The sequence below is a fragment of the Naumovozyma castellii genome, chromosome 1, assembly GCF_000237345.1.
Source record: "Naumovozyma castellii chromosome 1, complete genome".
NCBI classification, from domain to species: domain Eukaryota; kingdom Fungi; phylum Ascomycota; class Saccharomycetes; order Saccharomycetales; family Saccharomycetaceae; genus Naumovozyma; species Naumovozyma castellii.
Window position 1 is genome coordinate 422550 of NC_016491.1, and position 15919 is coordinate 438468.

Here is a 15919-nt window from a genome sequence, read left to right on the forward strand (position 1 = left end):
ATTTTCACATTTATTTTAGTATACAATCTATTCATTATAGGTACATGGCATATATGCATTCACATTTAACCAACCCATCTTCTGGCAGATCTGAATAATCTGATCCATGGACCATACCCTTCCCATTCTTCTTGCTTCCCTTCTGGGTACCATGAGTTGGCCTCCAATCTACAGACTCTTTCAGGATGTGGCATCATGGCCAAAACCCTTCCATTAGGTGAACTGATACCAGCAATACCATTTGGTGAACCATTTGGATTAAAGGGGAATTTCTCAGTAACATTTCCGTAATTGTCAACGTATCTTATAGCGGTCAAACCATTCTTCTCCAAAGCATTCAATTGATTCTTATTGGCAAATGTAGCTTTACCTTCACCATGAGCAACTGCAATTGGTAATTTGGAGCCAGCCATACCATTTAAGAAAATGCTCGAATTTTCGCTGAAACTGGAATCAATTTCGACCATACAAACACGAGCTTCATATTGTTCACTGAGATTTCTTTCAAAAGTGGGCCAATCTTCACAACCTGGGATAATATCTTTTAATCTACTTAGGAATTGACAACCATTACAGGCACCAAATGCAAATGTATCTTCTCTTTCTTGGAAAAACTTAACAAATTGAGAACGTACACCTTCATGGTATAAAACGGACTTAGCCCAACCTGCACCAGCACCAAGAACATCACCGTAGGAGAACCCACCACAAGCTGCCAGACCAACAAATTCATCCAAATTAAATCTACCTTCAATTAAATCTGACATGGTAACATCGATGGAGGTAAACCCAGCTTGTTGGAAACACCAGGCCATTTCCATTTGACCATTGACACCTTGTTCTCTTAAGATAGCAACCTTGGGTCTTACAGATGATAATTCTTGGGAAATCTTTAGATCATCGGTAGGATCATACGTTAAGGAGTAATGTAAACCTGGATCCTTATCATCTCTAATAGTCATGAATTCTTCCTCAGCAGTCTTTGGATTGTCTCTCAATTTCTGAATATTGTATGATGTAGAACTCCAAATTTGTTCCAAAGTACTTCTGTCATTTTCATAGATAACAGCATTATCTTCATTGGTAATGGAAATTGATTGGGATGCAAAGTTTGGTCTACCAACTGTAACAATATGTTCGGATAAAATGCCATGTTTAGATAAAATGTCTTTGAATTGATCTAATTTCTTTTCATCAATTTGGAATACAGCACCTAATTCTTCGTTGAACAAGGATTCTAAAGCTTCTTCGGTATTTCTACCAGTAGTGTTAATATTCAAACCACATCTAGAGGTAAAAGCCATTTCTAGTAATGTTACAAGCAAACCACCATCAGATCTATCATGATATGCTAATACTAAATCTGTCTTGTGCAAATCTAATAAAGCTTCTAAGAAACCCTTTAATATTTCATTACTGTGGACTGTAGGAGATGAATTGCCCACTTGGTTGTAAACTTGTAATAATGCAGATGCACCAAGAGATTTCTTGTTCAAAGCAGCTAGATCAACAAGAACAAGAACAGAATCTTGAACTTTTCTACTCAATAATGGAGTCCATGTCTTACTCGTATTGGAAACAGGTGCGAAAGCTGTGACATTCAAAGATAGTGGAGCCGTAACCTCTTTGTCATCCCATTTCATCTTCATGGACATAGAATCCTTACCTACTGGGATGGAAACACCTAGAGCAGGACACAAATCCATACCAATAGCTTGTACTGCCTCATATAGTTTAGAACCTTCACCCTTATGAGCGGCTGGAGACATCCAATTGGCAGATAGTTTTATATGTTTCAATGACTTCACATCAGCAGCAAAAATGTTCAATAATGATTCAGCAACTGCTAGTTTGGCAGATGCAGCTGCAGATATTAAAGCATTAGTTGGTCTTTCACCCATTGCAAGTGCTTCACCGGTGGATATGATAGAATCCCCTAAAGATGTAGCAGTAATACCAACATCAGCAACTGGAACTTGCCATGGACCCACAAATTGGTCTCTATCGATTAACCCTGTAACGCTTCTATCACCAATTGTAATTAAGAAAGATTTAGAAGCAACAGATGGTAAATTCAAAACTCTCTCAATGGCATCACCTAACGATGGAACAACTTTTAAATCAGGTTTTGGTAAATTCAATGGTTCTGTTATCGTAGTCCTTGCCATCTTTGGTGGTTTACCGAATAAGATTGACATTTCCAAATCAATTGGGGTGGAATTCAATAATGGATCTTCAACGACTAATCTTTGTTCGGCAGTGGCATGACCTACAAGTGCAAATGGGGCTCTTTCTCTTCTACAAATTTCCTCGAAGATTGTATAATTTTGTGGTGTGCAACCCAATACATAACGTTCTTGTGATTCGTTACACCATATTTCCATTGGAGACATACCTGGCTCTAAGGACAAAACTTTTCTAATATCGAATCGAGCACCTAAATCATTATCATGAACTAATTCTGGAAGGGCGTTAGATAACCCACCTGCACCCACATCATGGATAGATTGGATTGGATTATTATCACCCATGGCAACACATGCATCTATAACTTGTTGACAACGACGTTCCATTTCTGGATTACCTCTTTGTACAGATGCAAAATCCAAATCAGCAGATCCTTCACCTGAGGAAATGGAAGAAGCTGCACCACCACCTAACCCGATTAGCATGGATTGACCACCAAGAACGACAATACAGGACCCTGGGGTAATTGGAACATTTTTCAAAGCAAATTGGGGTCTAATGGAACCTAACCCACCAGCAATCATAATAGGCTTATGGAAACCTCTGATTTCCTCAACACCATCAAAATTTTTTACTTTAGTAGTCAAGGTTCTAAAATAACCATTAATACAAGGTCTACCAAATTCATTATTAAATGCAGCAGATCCCAAGGGTGCCTCAATCATAATATCTAAAGCAGATGCAATGTGAGAAGGTTTCCCAATGTTCAATTCCCATGGTTGTTGATGATTTGGAATTAATAAATCACTTACAGAAAACCCACTTAACCCACATTTTGTCTTGGATCCTCTCCCAGTGGCACCTTCATCTCTAATTTCACCACCGGAACCCGTAGCAGCACCGGGGAATGGAGAAACTGCAGTTGGATGGTTATGTGTTTCCACTTTGATCAACATGGGAACCTGTTCTTTCTTAGCTGTCCATTTCTTAGTATTAGGATCAGGAGAAAAGAAGAATGCTTCGTTTTCAGTATCAATGACAGCGGCATTATCAGAATAGGCACTAATTGTAAAATCAGGGAACAATTTATGGGTATTCCTAATCATTTGAAATAAAGTTAATTGCTTCTGTAACCCATCTATGGTCCAATCCGCATTGAAAATCTTATGACGACAATGTTCTGAGTTAACTTGAGCAAACATGAATAACTCCACATCAGTTGGATCTCTATGTATTGTCTTTGTGAAAGCGTCGATTAAGTATTCAATTTCACCCTTATCAAGTGCTAAACCTAAATCCTTATTGGCCTTGCTCAAAATCTCTCTTGGATCATTGGTTTCCGTAGTGGTCACAGGAACATGAATTAAAGGTCTTGGGGATTCATGAGTAAAGATATCTTGAGAATTTGGTGGAGAATCAAGATATAGTTGTTGAGTCATTCTATCAAAGACTGATTTTAACGATGAATCATTTAAATTTTCCAATAGAGGGAAACCAGCCACTGTTTTAATTAAAAGGGCAACACCTCTTTCGATTCTGTTGACTTTATTCTGTAGACCACACACATGGGCAATATTGGTCGCCTTTGAAGACCATGGTGAAATAGTACCTGATCTGGGGACGATTCTAACCAAATAATAATCATTACCTAAAGCAGAGCTTGCAATGTCGTTAGAAACTGCATCAAATAGTTTTTTCGATAAGGGGTCATTGTTCACATCTAGAGGTGAATCATAAGTTAGAAGGACTTGAAGTAGGTCATAATCCTTGTTTGGTAGGTCAGAACTCTTGGAATCTATGTAATGGACGAAACAGGAGCGAACTTCCTCTATTATGGAAGTGCTGTTTGTGTAAGCGTTGATATCTTTGACTAAATTATCTACTCTGAATTGAGATAGAGCCTGTGGGCCTGGTATAACAAAGATGGACATTATTTTCAGTTATTGACGATGTGGATTGATTCAAATCGTCTTCGACTAATTGCGAACACACTTCAAAAGATCTACTATTTGGATTGTAGGAATCTTATATAATGATCTTTTATGTTATAGAAATCTGGAAATTCCCGAGAACAATCAATTAAAGCAGCAAAGATTCAATTAAAGGATGGGACCAAACAGAGTTAACCAGAATGGGAAGTAATAGTAAATAATGAATGACACATTGAAGCAAAGACTATATAACATTAATTTGACCAAGTATAGCTTAGATTTAACATTAAATGATTCTCCGATGACTCTGACTGACTCTGTAAAAAGACAGCCGTTACCCGCAAACTGACTTCGTTTTGAAAAATTTTCGTTCAGCGCATCGAGCTTTGTTCCATTCTGTTATTGTATTTTATATGATCTATATGATGAGCCGAGGTGGTTAAGGTAAACATAATAGCCAGTTAATCGTCCCCAGTCCTCCACTCAACAAATATGCCACAAAAGGCTCTTAAAGTGACCAAGAAGGCCAAGGACCCTCGTCGTGTCACCAAAAAGCAAAAGAATTTACGTCCAGCGGCTCCTTTACAATTAAAATCCAAGAAGAAGTCATTGCAACATTTAAAGAAGTTGAATAGGACAGCATCTTTAACAGAAACCACGGAAAAATTGATTGCCAGTAGGGTCGGTCATTTGGAACTGTTAAAAGGTACTAGAAAGGAACTGGAGAAAAAGGCCAAAAATGGTGCCAAGAAATGAAGTGATTGGCAATTATCCGTAAACTATGTCCATTTAATCTCAATATTCTCCACCCACATTTCCTTGTATATTAGTTTTCCTTATAGAATTTTTAAATAATAATATTATAATCTACTGCTACTTGAATTATCTATATACTTATTACAATAGTGTGGCGTTACATTATCTCCTGTACGGAAATAATTTATCCAAGATGACATTTTGGATTAGAGAGAATAATTGGGAGCTCATCCAATACAAGGCTAACAATATAGAAGTTTGAGATGATACTCCCATCATAAAAATACATCCCATCCTCGAGATATTCATTATACTTCTAGTACCCTGGGCTAACGATGAAAACTCATCTCGAAACGTCTTGATTCCAACTAGATCTGTATCTTTACTCAACATCATACGACCATTAAACTCCACATTTAACATTGAAAATACACCTAATAACATGGGTATTAGCATTGGAATCGGTTCTAGGGGTCCACTTAAGTCAATACCATTCATATCAAAGTGCCTAGCCCATGTTTCACCCGCTTCTAATAATCTTCTATCAACAAGACTTCTTACCCCCATAGATACGGTAATCCATAGTGGTATTTGAATTAAGGGTAACATGACATTTTTCCATAGAGGAACATTATATCTTTTGAATAATTTCTTTTGTCTCTTTCTTGTTTCCTTCACGGCTACTAATCTGATTTGATCAGGTGTCAAGATATCTGGTTTCTGTGCTCCAACTTTCGGCATATTGGCCAGCTGACTATTATTTGCGCCATTGGCACCTTTCTTTACAGTCATTGCCGCTAATCGTACTTTGACCACCGGAGTTGTCGCTTGTACTATTTTCCTCAATTCTTGTTGTTTCACTATTCTTTTCCTTTGCCATATACTTAATGGTAATGTTATAAAAGTTCTTAATGTAAATGTTGTCAACGGTATTAGTGCAATCCAGGGTATACCTGACGTTTCATGCATTGTAATAAATAGATCGGTTATGGGCAGAAATGTAGCCGTCCCAATATTTCTTCTCCCATAATGACTTATTATTTTAAAGGGGCTTGTGCTTCTGATTAATCCATTCAATAATGGTTTTGAATTTGCCACCTTTATCATATCTTTTTGGGATACTTCACTAAAGATTCGTACTTGATCTTACTTTCTGTATAATATGAAAAAATGAAGGTCCTTAATTTCCTTCCCATGCTCGCTTCTTGGTGAAAATAATAAAGAATATAATCTATACGTACAATAACTAAAGATATGATTATTTTATGTAAAGGGCAGTTATTATTAAATTATTTTTATTATACAATATCATTAGTCACATGTTTAAGCCTATTCGACTTGACTACCATCTCTAGGTTTATAATGAGGTAATAATTCGACCACTTCGGCAGGTAATCTTCCATCAACTTTGATGGCATACATTCCCGGTATATAAGGATCCACACTCAGCCATTTGGCCACCCATGATTTAGTAGGCTTACACATCCCCACAAGACCTTCAAATGACGGAGATGTACATTCCATGGTGGAAACACCCGCTTCTTCAAATATACCTTGACAGTTAGGGCAACCGTCCCTACTGAACTCATTTGTAGTTTGTACTATCCCACATAGCATGCATGCTCTCTCACTGGACATTTTGGATGTAGGTATCGGGTATTTTGTCCTTTGAGTGTTAAGGTCAATTACTCGTTATTTTTGATTAAAGATATTATGTATGTAATGCTTAATTTGAGCGAAAGTTTCAATTTCGAAGGCGGCGTGCAAAGTGACACAAATAAAGACGACTAAATTAAATGAAAAATATGTTTATCTATTAAGAGTGTATGAATATACATATAAAAAGTTCATTATTTTAAATAGTAGTAACCATCTCTTTCCTCCATTTCAGTATCGACAAAGGCTGGTGGTGTTTCATTCTTACTACTATCATAAAGAATGATACCGTTTCCTAAAGCATGCTTCTTTTCGTTCCTCTTGTAGAAATACAATACAACAAACGTCCAGGCACCATAAATGGAACCAAATACAATGCTCACAATGTACCCAGTTCTGAACTTTGGTGACTCTTTAGTTGGCCAAGCCAAATTGGGTATCCAGGCATTAGTGGATTGTGAGAAAGAGTAAATGGCGATCCAAGTAATAGCTTTAACTTGAGGGTCAAATCTAAGAAAATCGTTTATGAATGACCATAGACACGGCGATGCTGCCACACTGAAATATGTTGTTAGAAATGCGAACCATTTAGCAGACGATGGAATATCCCATTTAATTAATAGTCCACAGGAAATACAATTCATAATTGCTGAGAATACCATGAAAATCCATTTACAATGAAATAAATCCGCACCTAGAGAACAAACAAAGACATAAGCAAACCCTAAACAGGCTGGAAGAACACTTAAATTGTTGACTCGGGCTATACTATAATTTGTATTGGATTTCAACCATAAAGTGTATGACCCACTGAAAGCAGTCATATTATTCCATGAACACGTATCAAATATCACTAAGACCCAAAAAGTAGGGGCACAAAAGACTTTCTTCCAGACATCTAATTTAAAAAGTGAGGTTAATTTAGAAGTGTCCACACCGTCATTAATTTGATTTCTTCTATTTCTTGCACGAGCAATACGGATTTCCTCATCTGTTAAGAAAAGCGAATAGCATTTAGATGGAATCCCAGGAATAACAAAAAATCCCATGATTGCAGTTGGGATCGAAATGGCTATGGCATTAATAAGAAACATCCATCTCCAACCAGCAAGACCATTAACACCATCTAAATTTTCGAAAATACGTGCCTGTAAAAGACCTGATGTAACACCACCTAGTAACTGACCACAAAAAAATAAAAAGACTCTGGAACTTATTTCATCAGGAGCATACCAGCACCCAAGAATATATTGAGAAACAGGATAGTAAGCGGCTCCAAAGGCATTTAGGATGAATTGGTATCCTCTTAATTCAGCAAGAGTTTTAGCACGGTAACAGGCAAAGGTAAACCAGGACCAACCCATATCCATGGCTGGTAAAATAATGTGAGCAGGATATCTTGGTAACAAATACATGAAAGGTAATTGGAAGACTATTGCACCAACGTTTGCAATTGAAGTTGTATGGATATAATCATTACCTTCCATGTGCAGATCTTCCTTCATGTTGGATACATAGGCATTGGTAAAATTATTGGAATCCAGAGATTTTGACCAACAAAGAGCTAAGAAATAAACACCTATGACCAAATCCAATTTGTAGAGTAATCTTCTTTCAGCTTTGCTATGAGTTGTATGGTTTGGATAAAGAAATTCGTACCATTTTCTGGAAGTTAAGTATTCTTTATTGACTCTGTATTCAAACTCATCAAAGTATTTCCACCATTTACGATTAGCTTCATCTCTAAGTTCGTATGGGATATCCTTTTGTAACATGTTGACAGATGAACTGGATAGTGAGAGTTTGGCCTCGGCATCATCTGAATGTAAGTCTTTCTTAACATGGTCTAATTCAATAGATTCTCTTTGAACAACGATGGACGAATCCTCATCGTCATGGACAGTGTCGCAGCTATCGCTAACAGCACTATCAATTTGGTCCTCAGGTAGGACTCTTAAATGAGGAATGAACTTTCTCCAAATACTAGAGCTTCCAATCATGTCTCGATATCTATGAGAGTTTTCTTTGGAATATATTAGAAGGAACGAAGAATATAGAGGAAGGGATAAGCTTCAAACATGAAGAAAGTTGGTTGCTCTTATATATCTGATTTTTCTTCTGATAACCCACTATTACCTTCGGGACTCAACAGTATGCAAGTGATGACTTATCGAACAACTTCCACATGATGATGGCCTACTACCGTTATCTCATAATTTTTCAAAATGAGTTTTCCTATTGCGGCTTGTCTTTTCTCGGTGCGCCGATTTCTCAGCACTTGCATCTGGAGTCATCCTGAGATGATTCCAATAAAGGCCTACCTGTTTTCTTAGCAAAAACAACAATAAAAATGGATATTCAACTGTAACAAATGCCTTTTGATGATCTAAGTGACATAGGCTACATTTTTTACACTTGATTGGTCTCTCTGTATTACTTTGTTGGGCAAACTTTAGCCGTAGTTGACTCATCTTACTACTAAACAGATCGTTGTGCTGTTTCTCTAACTCATTTGTAGCCTCTTGTGGTGCTAAAAAGTTATGTCATCTGTTCAACAATTGAACAAGAAGTATGATTAATTTTTGACCTCCATGTGAAAATAAAAAATGCCAATATGGTATTGGTGATAATCATAATTCAAAATGGGTGTTAATACCTCACCGATAATTTCAGGAAAATAACTGACTCATCTATTATTGCTTGAATGTTATTGTTGCTCTATTTCACCTTGAGATTACCTCAAAAGTTTTTCTTATTCAGGAAATGTGGAATACAGAAAACATAAAAACCCTTTCCCAACAAAACCCCAAATTTCTCTGGTGTTAAACCTCAAATCAAGTACAAACAAGTACAAGTTTTTTATCACAAAGAATGTAGAGGTTCCCAAGAAAGAGGAATATAATGAGTTTTCTGTAGATGCCCAGTGTAACCGCCGAGCCCTTAACAAAATTTTAATGCAGCGGGTAACCAGAAAAAAGGCACGCAGAAAAAACAATTTTCAACGTCGTCGCGATCGTCCATATAAAAAGAACAAAAATGAAAAATTCTCTTTTTCTTGTGAGGTAACTTTCGTCATTTAACAGCAAAGCAACAACCAACCAATCTACTAATTGTATGTCAACAATTGGTTATCATGAACAAAGGCTATGGATATTATTAATCTTATAGCTTGGTAGGTTTTTTCCTGATTATGATTATTATTTTTTATTTGCTTTCCGGTTTTCGTTTCTGTTTAGTAAGCCACCTAGTCCCTAGAACCCCGTGTTCGACCCTCTAAACAGAAGTAGAATTTGGATGAGGATGAATCAAAGTGGAAATCCATACTTTGCCTCTGTAATATTGAGATGTGCGTTATCAGTAAATATTTATTGTTCCGTTGAACTTAAATATCTTACCGAAAGTATGGACTTTGATACCATTCTTATCCAATTGTTATTCAATAAAAGATCATGAATCCTTTTCTTGTAATTGAGAAGGACACTTATGTTTCTTTATGAGTTCTACAGAAGACAGGATTAAGATAAGCAAAAAACGCAATATTACCAGGGTTAAAATTCATCCATTTACTTTGCTCATTTTTTTCTTTATTGCAAGGGTGTCCATTTTATTGTACTAACTATTTTGCAATTTTCCCTTTTCCCATTTGGTAGACTCCAATATATTAAAATGACTCGTTCTTCTGTTTTAGCCGATGCTTTAAATGCCATTAACAACGCTGAAAAGACTGGTAAGCGTCAAGTTATGATTAGACTATCATCCAAGGTCATCATTAAATTTCTACAAGTTATGCAAAAGCATGGTATGTTTAAAATTGCGAATATTCTTTGAAGGTTGTTTGCCACACATTGGGCTTTGTTTGTTTGTTTGTTTGTTTCAAGATTCCCGGACTGATAACTAGATTGTTTGTCGGTAGATTTCATATCTATTAATTCCGTCCCTTACAGTCCTTTAAGTGTCCGGGATAATGACTCCCATGTGGGAATGCTTCTTACACGATATGAATGCCATCCTACATTTATTTTATCGTTTACTTTCCCTCAACAATTTTTGTTCTTCTTGATTCGTAGTTTGAAAAACAACAATAACAACAACAAAACTGTGTGTGCGTTACTTCCTCATTGTGATGAAAGTTCCCACGTTACTAACAATTTTTATTTTTTTTATTTTTAATTTAGGCTACATTGGTGAATTTGAATACATTGATGATCACAGATCCGGTAAGATTGTTATTCAATTGAACGGTAGATTAAACAAATGTGGTGTCATTTCTCCAAGATTCAACGTTAAGATTGGTGATATTGAAAAATGGACCGAAAATTTATTGCCAGCTAGACAATTTGGTTTCGTTATCTTGACTACATCTTCTGGTATTATGGATCACGAAGAAGCAAGAAGAAAGCATGTCTCTGGTAAGATTTTGGGTTTCGTTTACTGATTTTATGTATAGGTAAATCATAGTAATAATAATAATATTAAATTAAGTGTCTTTGTTGTGTTTTTTTTAGTTATTTAAATTACTTTTTATGTAAGTTGTGCATATTTTTTTGTTTATTTATAGACCAGGTGGTGGTGGTAAAAGGATATTATTTCTATTTGGGTTTGTCGACGAATTTGAATTTATCTTGTTATTGTCATCGTCTGAATTGTTCAACACGTTTGGTGATGAAAATCTTCTTGGGTTCAAGATTTGTGGTATTGGGATTCCGTAATTTATTCTCATATTGGATCTTCCATTCAATATATTGGCAGTATGAGCTGTGGTGGCTGTGTGTGAATATGTATAATTGATTCCATCACTGTTGATTCTGGGATTCAATGGTGGTAAAGTGGTTGTTGAGTTTTCCCTTGTCTTGGTATCATTATTTACAAGTTCATCGATGGAGAATTTTCTTGTATTGGTGGTGCCGTTGAGGGTTATTGGTGGATTAGACATATATCTTAATTTTCTATTCAATTGATCCATGGTTCCCGAGGTAATATCAATCAATTGAGTCTTGACATGGTCATTCAAGAATGGAGAAGATAATAATCTCTTTGTAATGATTTCATCTGTAAAATATTTACAAATGTTCTTCAAAAGGAAATGATACCCTTTGAATTCCGTTGAAGTTGGATGGAATAAGATAATGGTAATGTCATTTTCTAGAACCAAATCTGTGTTTAATCTCTTGTTGGCGTTCTTGATGTATTTATTTATGAAATATGAAATACATTTCAATTCATCTCTATCATTGACGTTATCCTTATCGGATTTTTCTCTCAAGATGGAGTACCATACGAAGAATAACATTTGGATGATGGAATTTTTCATGTAGCTTAGAACATGATCTGAAGCGGAAGAGAAGGGGATGATTAAATCATGGGAACAAATTTTCAATTGAAAGATTATTATATCTGATACTAATTTAATAAATCTCGGGTTAATCTGTTCCAAATGAGAATTTGTTTCCAAATTGATAAGGATGGGTAGCACTGAAAGACCGAAATTATTAGCGATGTAAACGCTTGGTACTTCTCTTAATAAATTTGATGGATCATCCAAATACCAAAGATTGTTGTTGTTGGTGGTGGTGATGTTGTTGTTGCGATTCTCGCCATTATCAGATGAAGATAAATTATTAATGAAATCGAACCATATTGTTTCCCATAGGAGCCAATGAGCGTTTGATTGTGGATCGATGATGTATTCTGCCAATAAAGGTACGAATTTATCTGGTGAATGATCTAATAACACTTTATATTTCCAATGTTTAAATTTGATATTATTTAAATTTTGTAAATATTGTAATTTTTTGTTGGACAAGGTGGAGAATTTTTTGTTTGCGTTGATTAAACTTATATGGAATTCTTGTGTGGATTCAAAACTGGAATTACTTGCCATGGATGGTATGTTTATTAATTTCGATTCATAGTAAAGAGCATCTGATAAAACGTTGAGGGTGAAGAGAGGCCAATTAGTGGAGACTCCCAACATGATTTTTTTATTTGAATTAATTATATCGGCGAGTGTTTGTGATTCAGGAGAGGTATTCTTTTCATTATCATTGTTGGTGGTAGTTAATAATAATTTTTCATTTAAGAACCAATTATAAATTTTAATTGAATCTTCATTGAATTTATTTGTTGTTGTTAATCTCAAAAGTGAAATCCAAATGTCGAAAATGTTCCAAATGTTATTATTTTGCATGAGTTTATTGATAGAATTGCGTGATGTTAATGTTGTTAATTGCTTTAAGTAGTTTTCAAATTTATTTAATACGTTTAATAAATTTGTCATTGAAGTACAAATATTTTTCTCCAAATCGTTTGGATGAACGTTATTTTGATACATTAATAAGAGGATATGGATTAATAAAGTGGCATTAATTATGGAATCCTGTAAAGTGAGTGAATTATTATGATTATTCCATGCTAATAACCAAATATAGTCATAATTTTTAGTGTTTGATTGATACGCACCGAGACAAATCAGGATCAATACGAATGATGGAGATGATTGATCCATTGTATTAATTTTTTGAAATAGTTGATTATTTTGGTTTGACAAATATTTCATACCAATTTTCATTAATTTTTTCATTGTTGTTATATCGAATTCGAAATGAAATCTATGAATTAATTTCGTTAAGAATTCCTTATCTAATTTTGTTTCATCGTGTTGGTACTCATTCAATTGTTGTTGTTGTTGTGTTGTGTTTATGGATGGAGCCACGGAAGATGACGCGGAAGATGAGGAAGACGAGGAGGAAGAGGGCGTAGAAGTGTTGGAAATATTTTTAAAATATCTCTTTGTATTCAATCTCCCCATTTTTGGAGGAGTAGAATCCACATGCATCAACGACTTGACAATTGAATCAATCAAATATCTGCGTTTAACATTATTATCCAATGGCACATTAGATTCTTTCCCCGTAGTGCCGAGTGAACGCGTTGCCGTTGCATTTTCCGTTTCCGCTTCCGCTTCAATTTCCTCTCTCTGTAAAATTTCCTTCTTATGGACGGTCTTGATATGCCTTAGTGCTAAATCGCTTCTTACAAAGCAGTGAGTGCACACTTTACACTTGTATGGTTTCAAGCCCGTGTGTGATCTTTCGTGTCTAATCTTGTGTTCTGCCCTAGAGAAGCCTTTTGCGCAGAAGGAGCAGATGAATCTTTTCTGGAACGTAGTTGGCGGGGTGGAGTTGCTGGGCATTGCTTGCTTGCTTGCTTGCTTGGTTTGGATGGTTGGGGTGGGGGGGCAGAGGAGACGGGAAGATCAGTGGACGAGGGCGAAAGTGGTTGAAGTATTTATAATACGCTGCAGTGGCATGTAAATAATAAGTGGGCAATGAGGAGACGTTGGGTTGCGGAGTGTAGACTATTGGTTGAGCGAGTTAACTCCGTGTAGTGCGTAATGCGATGTCGTGGGTGTTCTGCCAACTCCGCTTGATTCATGGATTGATGAATTGAATTGATGGATGGATGATTGCGATGGTTCTCCCGCTGCTCCGTGGGGGCCAAGTCCGATTTATCGGAGAAGGGCGGGGCGCGCGGCTGACTAGCCGTCGTGGGAGCGATAGGAGGGTAACGAGCGCACGGAGCGCGCATCCTGCTGCTGCTGCTGCACGTGCTGCACGTGCACGAGGCGGTCGCGGATGTGCTCCTCGTAGTTGGGAGGGGGCAGCGTCAACTGCTCGTGGCGGAACTGTTGCGGGAGTCCGCTGGTCGTCTGGCCGTTCGCCCCATTGTGGGCAAACAGGGGAACCACCTCGTTCGGACGGAAGTGGATTTTCCCCGTCTGCTGGTCGAACAGCACCAGTCGCCCCTCAATCGCCACTTGCGGAGAGATGTACAGTAATACGGGCAGGTTGGCCTTGATCTCCAGGGTCTTGTCTTCTCTCCGCAAATGGATCCGAATGGTGAGTTTATGCAGCACTCGGATTAAGTCGCCTCGAATTTCACAGTCCGGTGTCACTCGTTTCAAATTACGCGGTATCATGATACCGCTCGATAATTCCATCTTGTCAATTAATTTATTAGTGTGCTCCTCCACCAAGTTACCAAACTCCGTCATCCCCTGCTTGAATATAATAACTTCGTCTTCATAGATTTCATTATTAGAATCCTTCATGGAATAACTTTGAATTAACGAAACTCCAATCTTCTCCAAGATATAGCCCTTTTGGAAAGGGTAGATCTTAATGTCAATCGGTGTCATATCACCAATGGCAATGGCACGACTAGGAATACTAATCTCATATTGTAATTTATTCTTCCACGAATTACCAACTTTCATCTCCTCTTGTAATGAAAAATTATCACTCGATAATGTCCTTATTATTCTCAAATATTTATATTTCCAAAAGATTCTATTAATGATGACATTGTTGTTTTCATTCATATGCGATGATGCGAAATTTCGGACTCCTGTTGCTGGATTCCCCACTCCGCTCGTACTTGTAGTCGTCGTCGTGGAATTGATTATATTGGAAATCGAGGATTTCTTTCTTCGATCAACATGTGCTTCTAAACTATATAATATACTACCACTTTGTAGCCCCTCCACCGTCTCCGGAAGTTCACTAGGTAATAATATATTAAATGGTAATTCATAATGGCCCTTCTTTAACTGATAATAATAACTGATTCCATCTTGTTCATCTTTATCCTTAAACATACTAAATGGTGTACCCATAAATCCATCATCTGATAACTCAACAATATGACTGGAATACGTCTTTCTTCTCATTAATCGATTCATAACAGGTGATGACAATGATCTCTTGGACCGAACTTGCATCTTACTATCTACCGTGTCATTATTATCATTGTCAATAACAATTTCACCCAATGGAGATACTAACAAATTATCCCAAGTACATTCAAAAATCTTCTTCTTTTCCTTAACAATACTAGCAATCCCATTATTATTCTTATTCTTACCCATTTGTAAAAAATCTAACTTGAATAACCCAACCAACTTCAATGAAACCCTCCTAACAATAATACTCTCAGTCACTGAAAATATAACTTTCCCCGACAACGGTACATTCGACGATTCCAAGGGAGATCCTTGGATAACTATAACATCTTCGTACGGTGAATCAATCTTGATATCAAAATAATCTAGCTTCTTATTCCTCTTGGATGACGAACTCGTAGCATACGGTACCCCCAAATACGTCTTACCAAACATTACTATACCTATATATCTATTGAACCTCGTTGTTCGAGATGACTCTATCTGCAAGACAATATCTTTTTCAATTTTCTAAATTTTTTTTTTCCAATTTCTTGGCTTACAACAACTAACTTTCAACATTACAACACAATCCCGCATCCCCTCATACATTAATGCGTTCTTGCACCCATGGTTTCACTATATACACCTCCCATGTTTCAGGGACACC

At 36.7% G+C, this 15919-nt stretch overlaps 8 protein-coding genes across 8 annotated transcripts; 2 read left to right on the top strand and 6 right to left on the bottom strand.

Annotated features, from left to right (window-relative positions):
• Positions 1–65: 65 nt before the first annotated feature.
• Positions 66–4118, bottom strand: ADE6 (phosphoribosylformylglycinamidine synthase; the record flags this gene model as incomplete). Its single annotated transcript, XM_003673126.1, has 1 exon — positions 66–4118. The coding sequence occupies one exon, from the start codon at positions 4116–4118 to the stop codon at positions 66–68; it is 4053 nt and encodes a 1350-aa protein (XP_003673174.1).
• Positions 4119–4610: 492 nt separating this feature from the next.
• NCAS0A02260 (uncharacterized protein) lies at positions 4611–4874 on the top strand (the record flags this gene model as incomplete). The annotated part of the gene is made up of 1 exon (XM_003673127.1): positions 4611–4874. The coding sequence occupies one exon, from the start codon at positions 4611–4613 to the stop codon at positions 4872–4874; it is 264 nt and encodes an 87-aa protein (XP_003673175.1).
• Positions 4875–5036: 162 nt separating this feature from the next.
• On the bottom strand, positions 5037–5981 carry COX18 (membrane insertase COX18; the record flags this gene model as incomplete). Its single annotated transcript, XM_003673128.1, has 1 exon — positions 5037–5981. The coding sequence occupies one exon, from the start codon at positions 5979–5981 to the stop codon at positions 5037–5039; it is 945 nt and encodes a 314-aa protein (XP_003673176.1).
• Positions 5982–6203: 222 nt separating this feature from the next.
• SPT4 (transcription elongation factor SPT4) lies at positions 6204–6512 on the bottom strand (the record flags this gene model as incomplete). Its single annotated transcript, XM_003673129.1, has 1 exon — positions 6204–6512. The coding sequence occupies one exon, from the start codon at positions 6510–6512 to the stop codon at positions 6204–6206; it is 309 nt and encodes a 102-aa protein (XP_003673177.1).
• Positions 6513–6724: 212 nt separating this feature from the next.
• Positions 6725–8530, bottom strand: VHT1 (Vht1p; the record flags this gene model as incomplete). The annotated part of the gene is made up of 1 exon (XM_003673130.1): positions 6725–8530. One exon carries the CDS (start codon positions 8528–8530, stop codon positions 6725–6727), a length of 1806 nt encoding a protein of 601 aa, XP_003673178.1.
• Positions 8531–10196: 1666 nt separating this feature from the next.
• NCAS0A02300 (40S ribosomal protein uS8) lies at positions 10197–10965 on the top strand (the record flags this gene model as incomplete). The annotated part of the gene is made up of 2 exons (XM_003673131.1): positions 10197–10329; positions 10706–10965. 2 exons carry the CDS (start codon positions 10197–10199, stop codon positions 10963–10965), a joined length of 393 nt encoding a protein of 130 aa, XP_003673179.1.
• A 117-nt stretch (positions 10966–11082) lies between these two features.
• NCAS0A02310 (uncharacterized protein) lies at positions 11083–13722 on the bottom strand (the record flags this gene model as incomplete). The annotated part of the gene is made up of 1 exon (XM_003673132.1): positions 11083–13722. The coding sequence occupies one exon, from the start codon at positions 13720–13722 to the stop codon at positions 11083–11085; it is 2640 nt and encodes an 879-aa protein (XP_003673180.1).
• Positions 13723–14067: 345 nt separating this feature from the next.
• ART5 (Art5p) lies at positions 14068–15705 on the bottom strand (the record flags this gene model as incomplete). Its single annotated transcript, XM_003673133.1, has 1 exon — positions 14068–15705. The coding sequence occupies one exon, from the start codon at positions 15703–15705 to the stop codon at positions 14068–14070; it is 1638 nt and encodes a 545-aa protein (XP_003673181.1).
• Between the last annotated feature and the right edge of the window lie 214 nt (positions 15706–15919).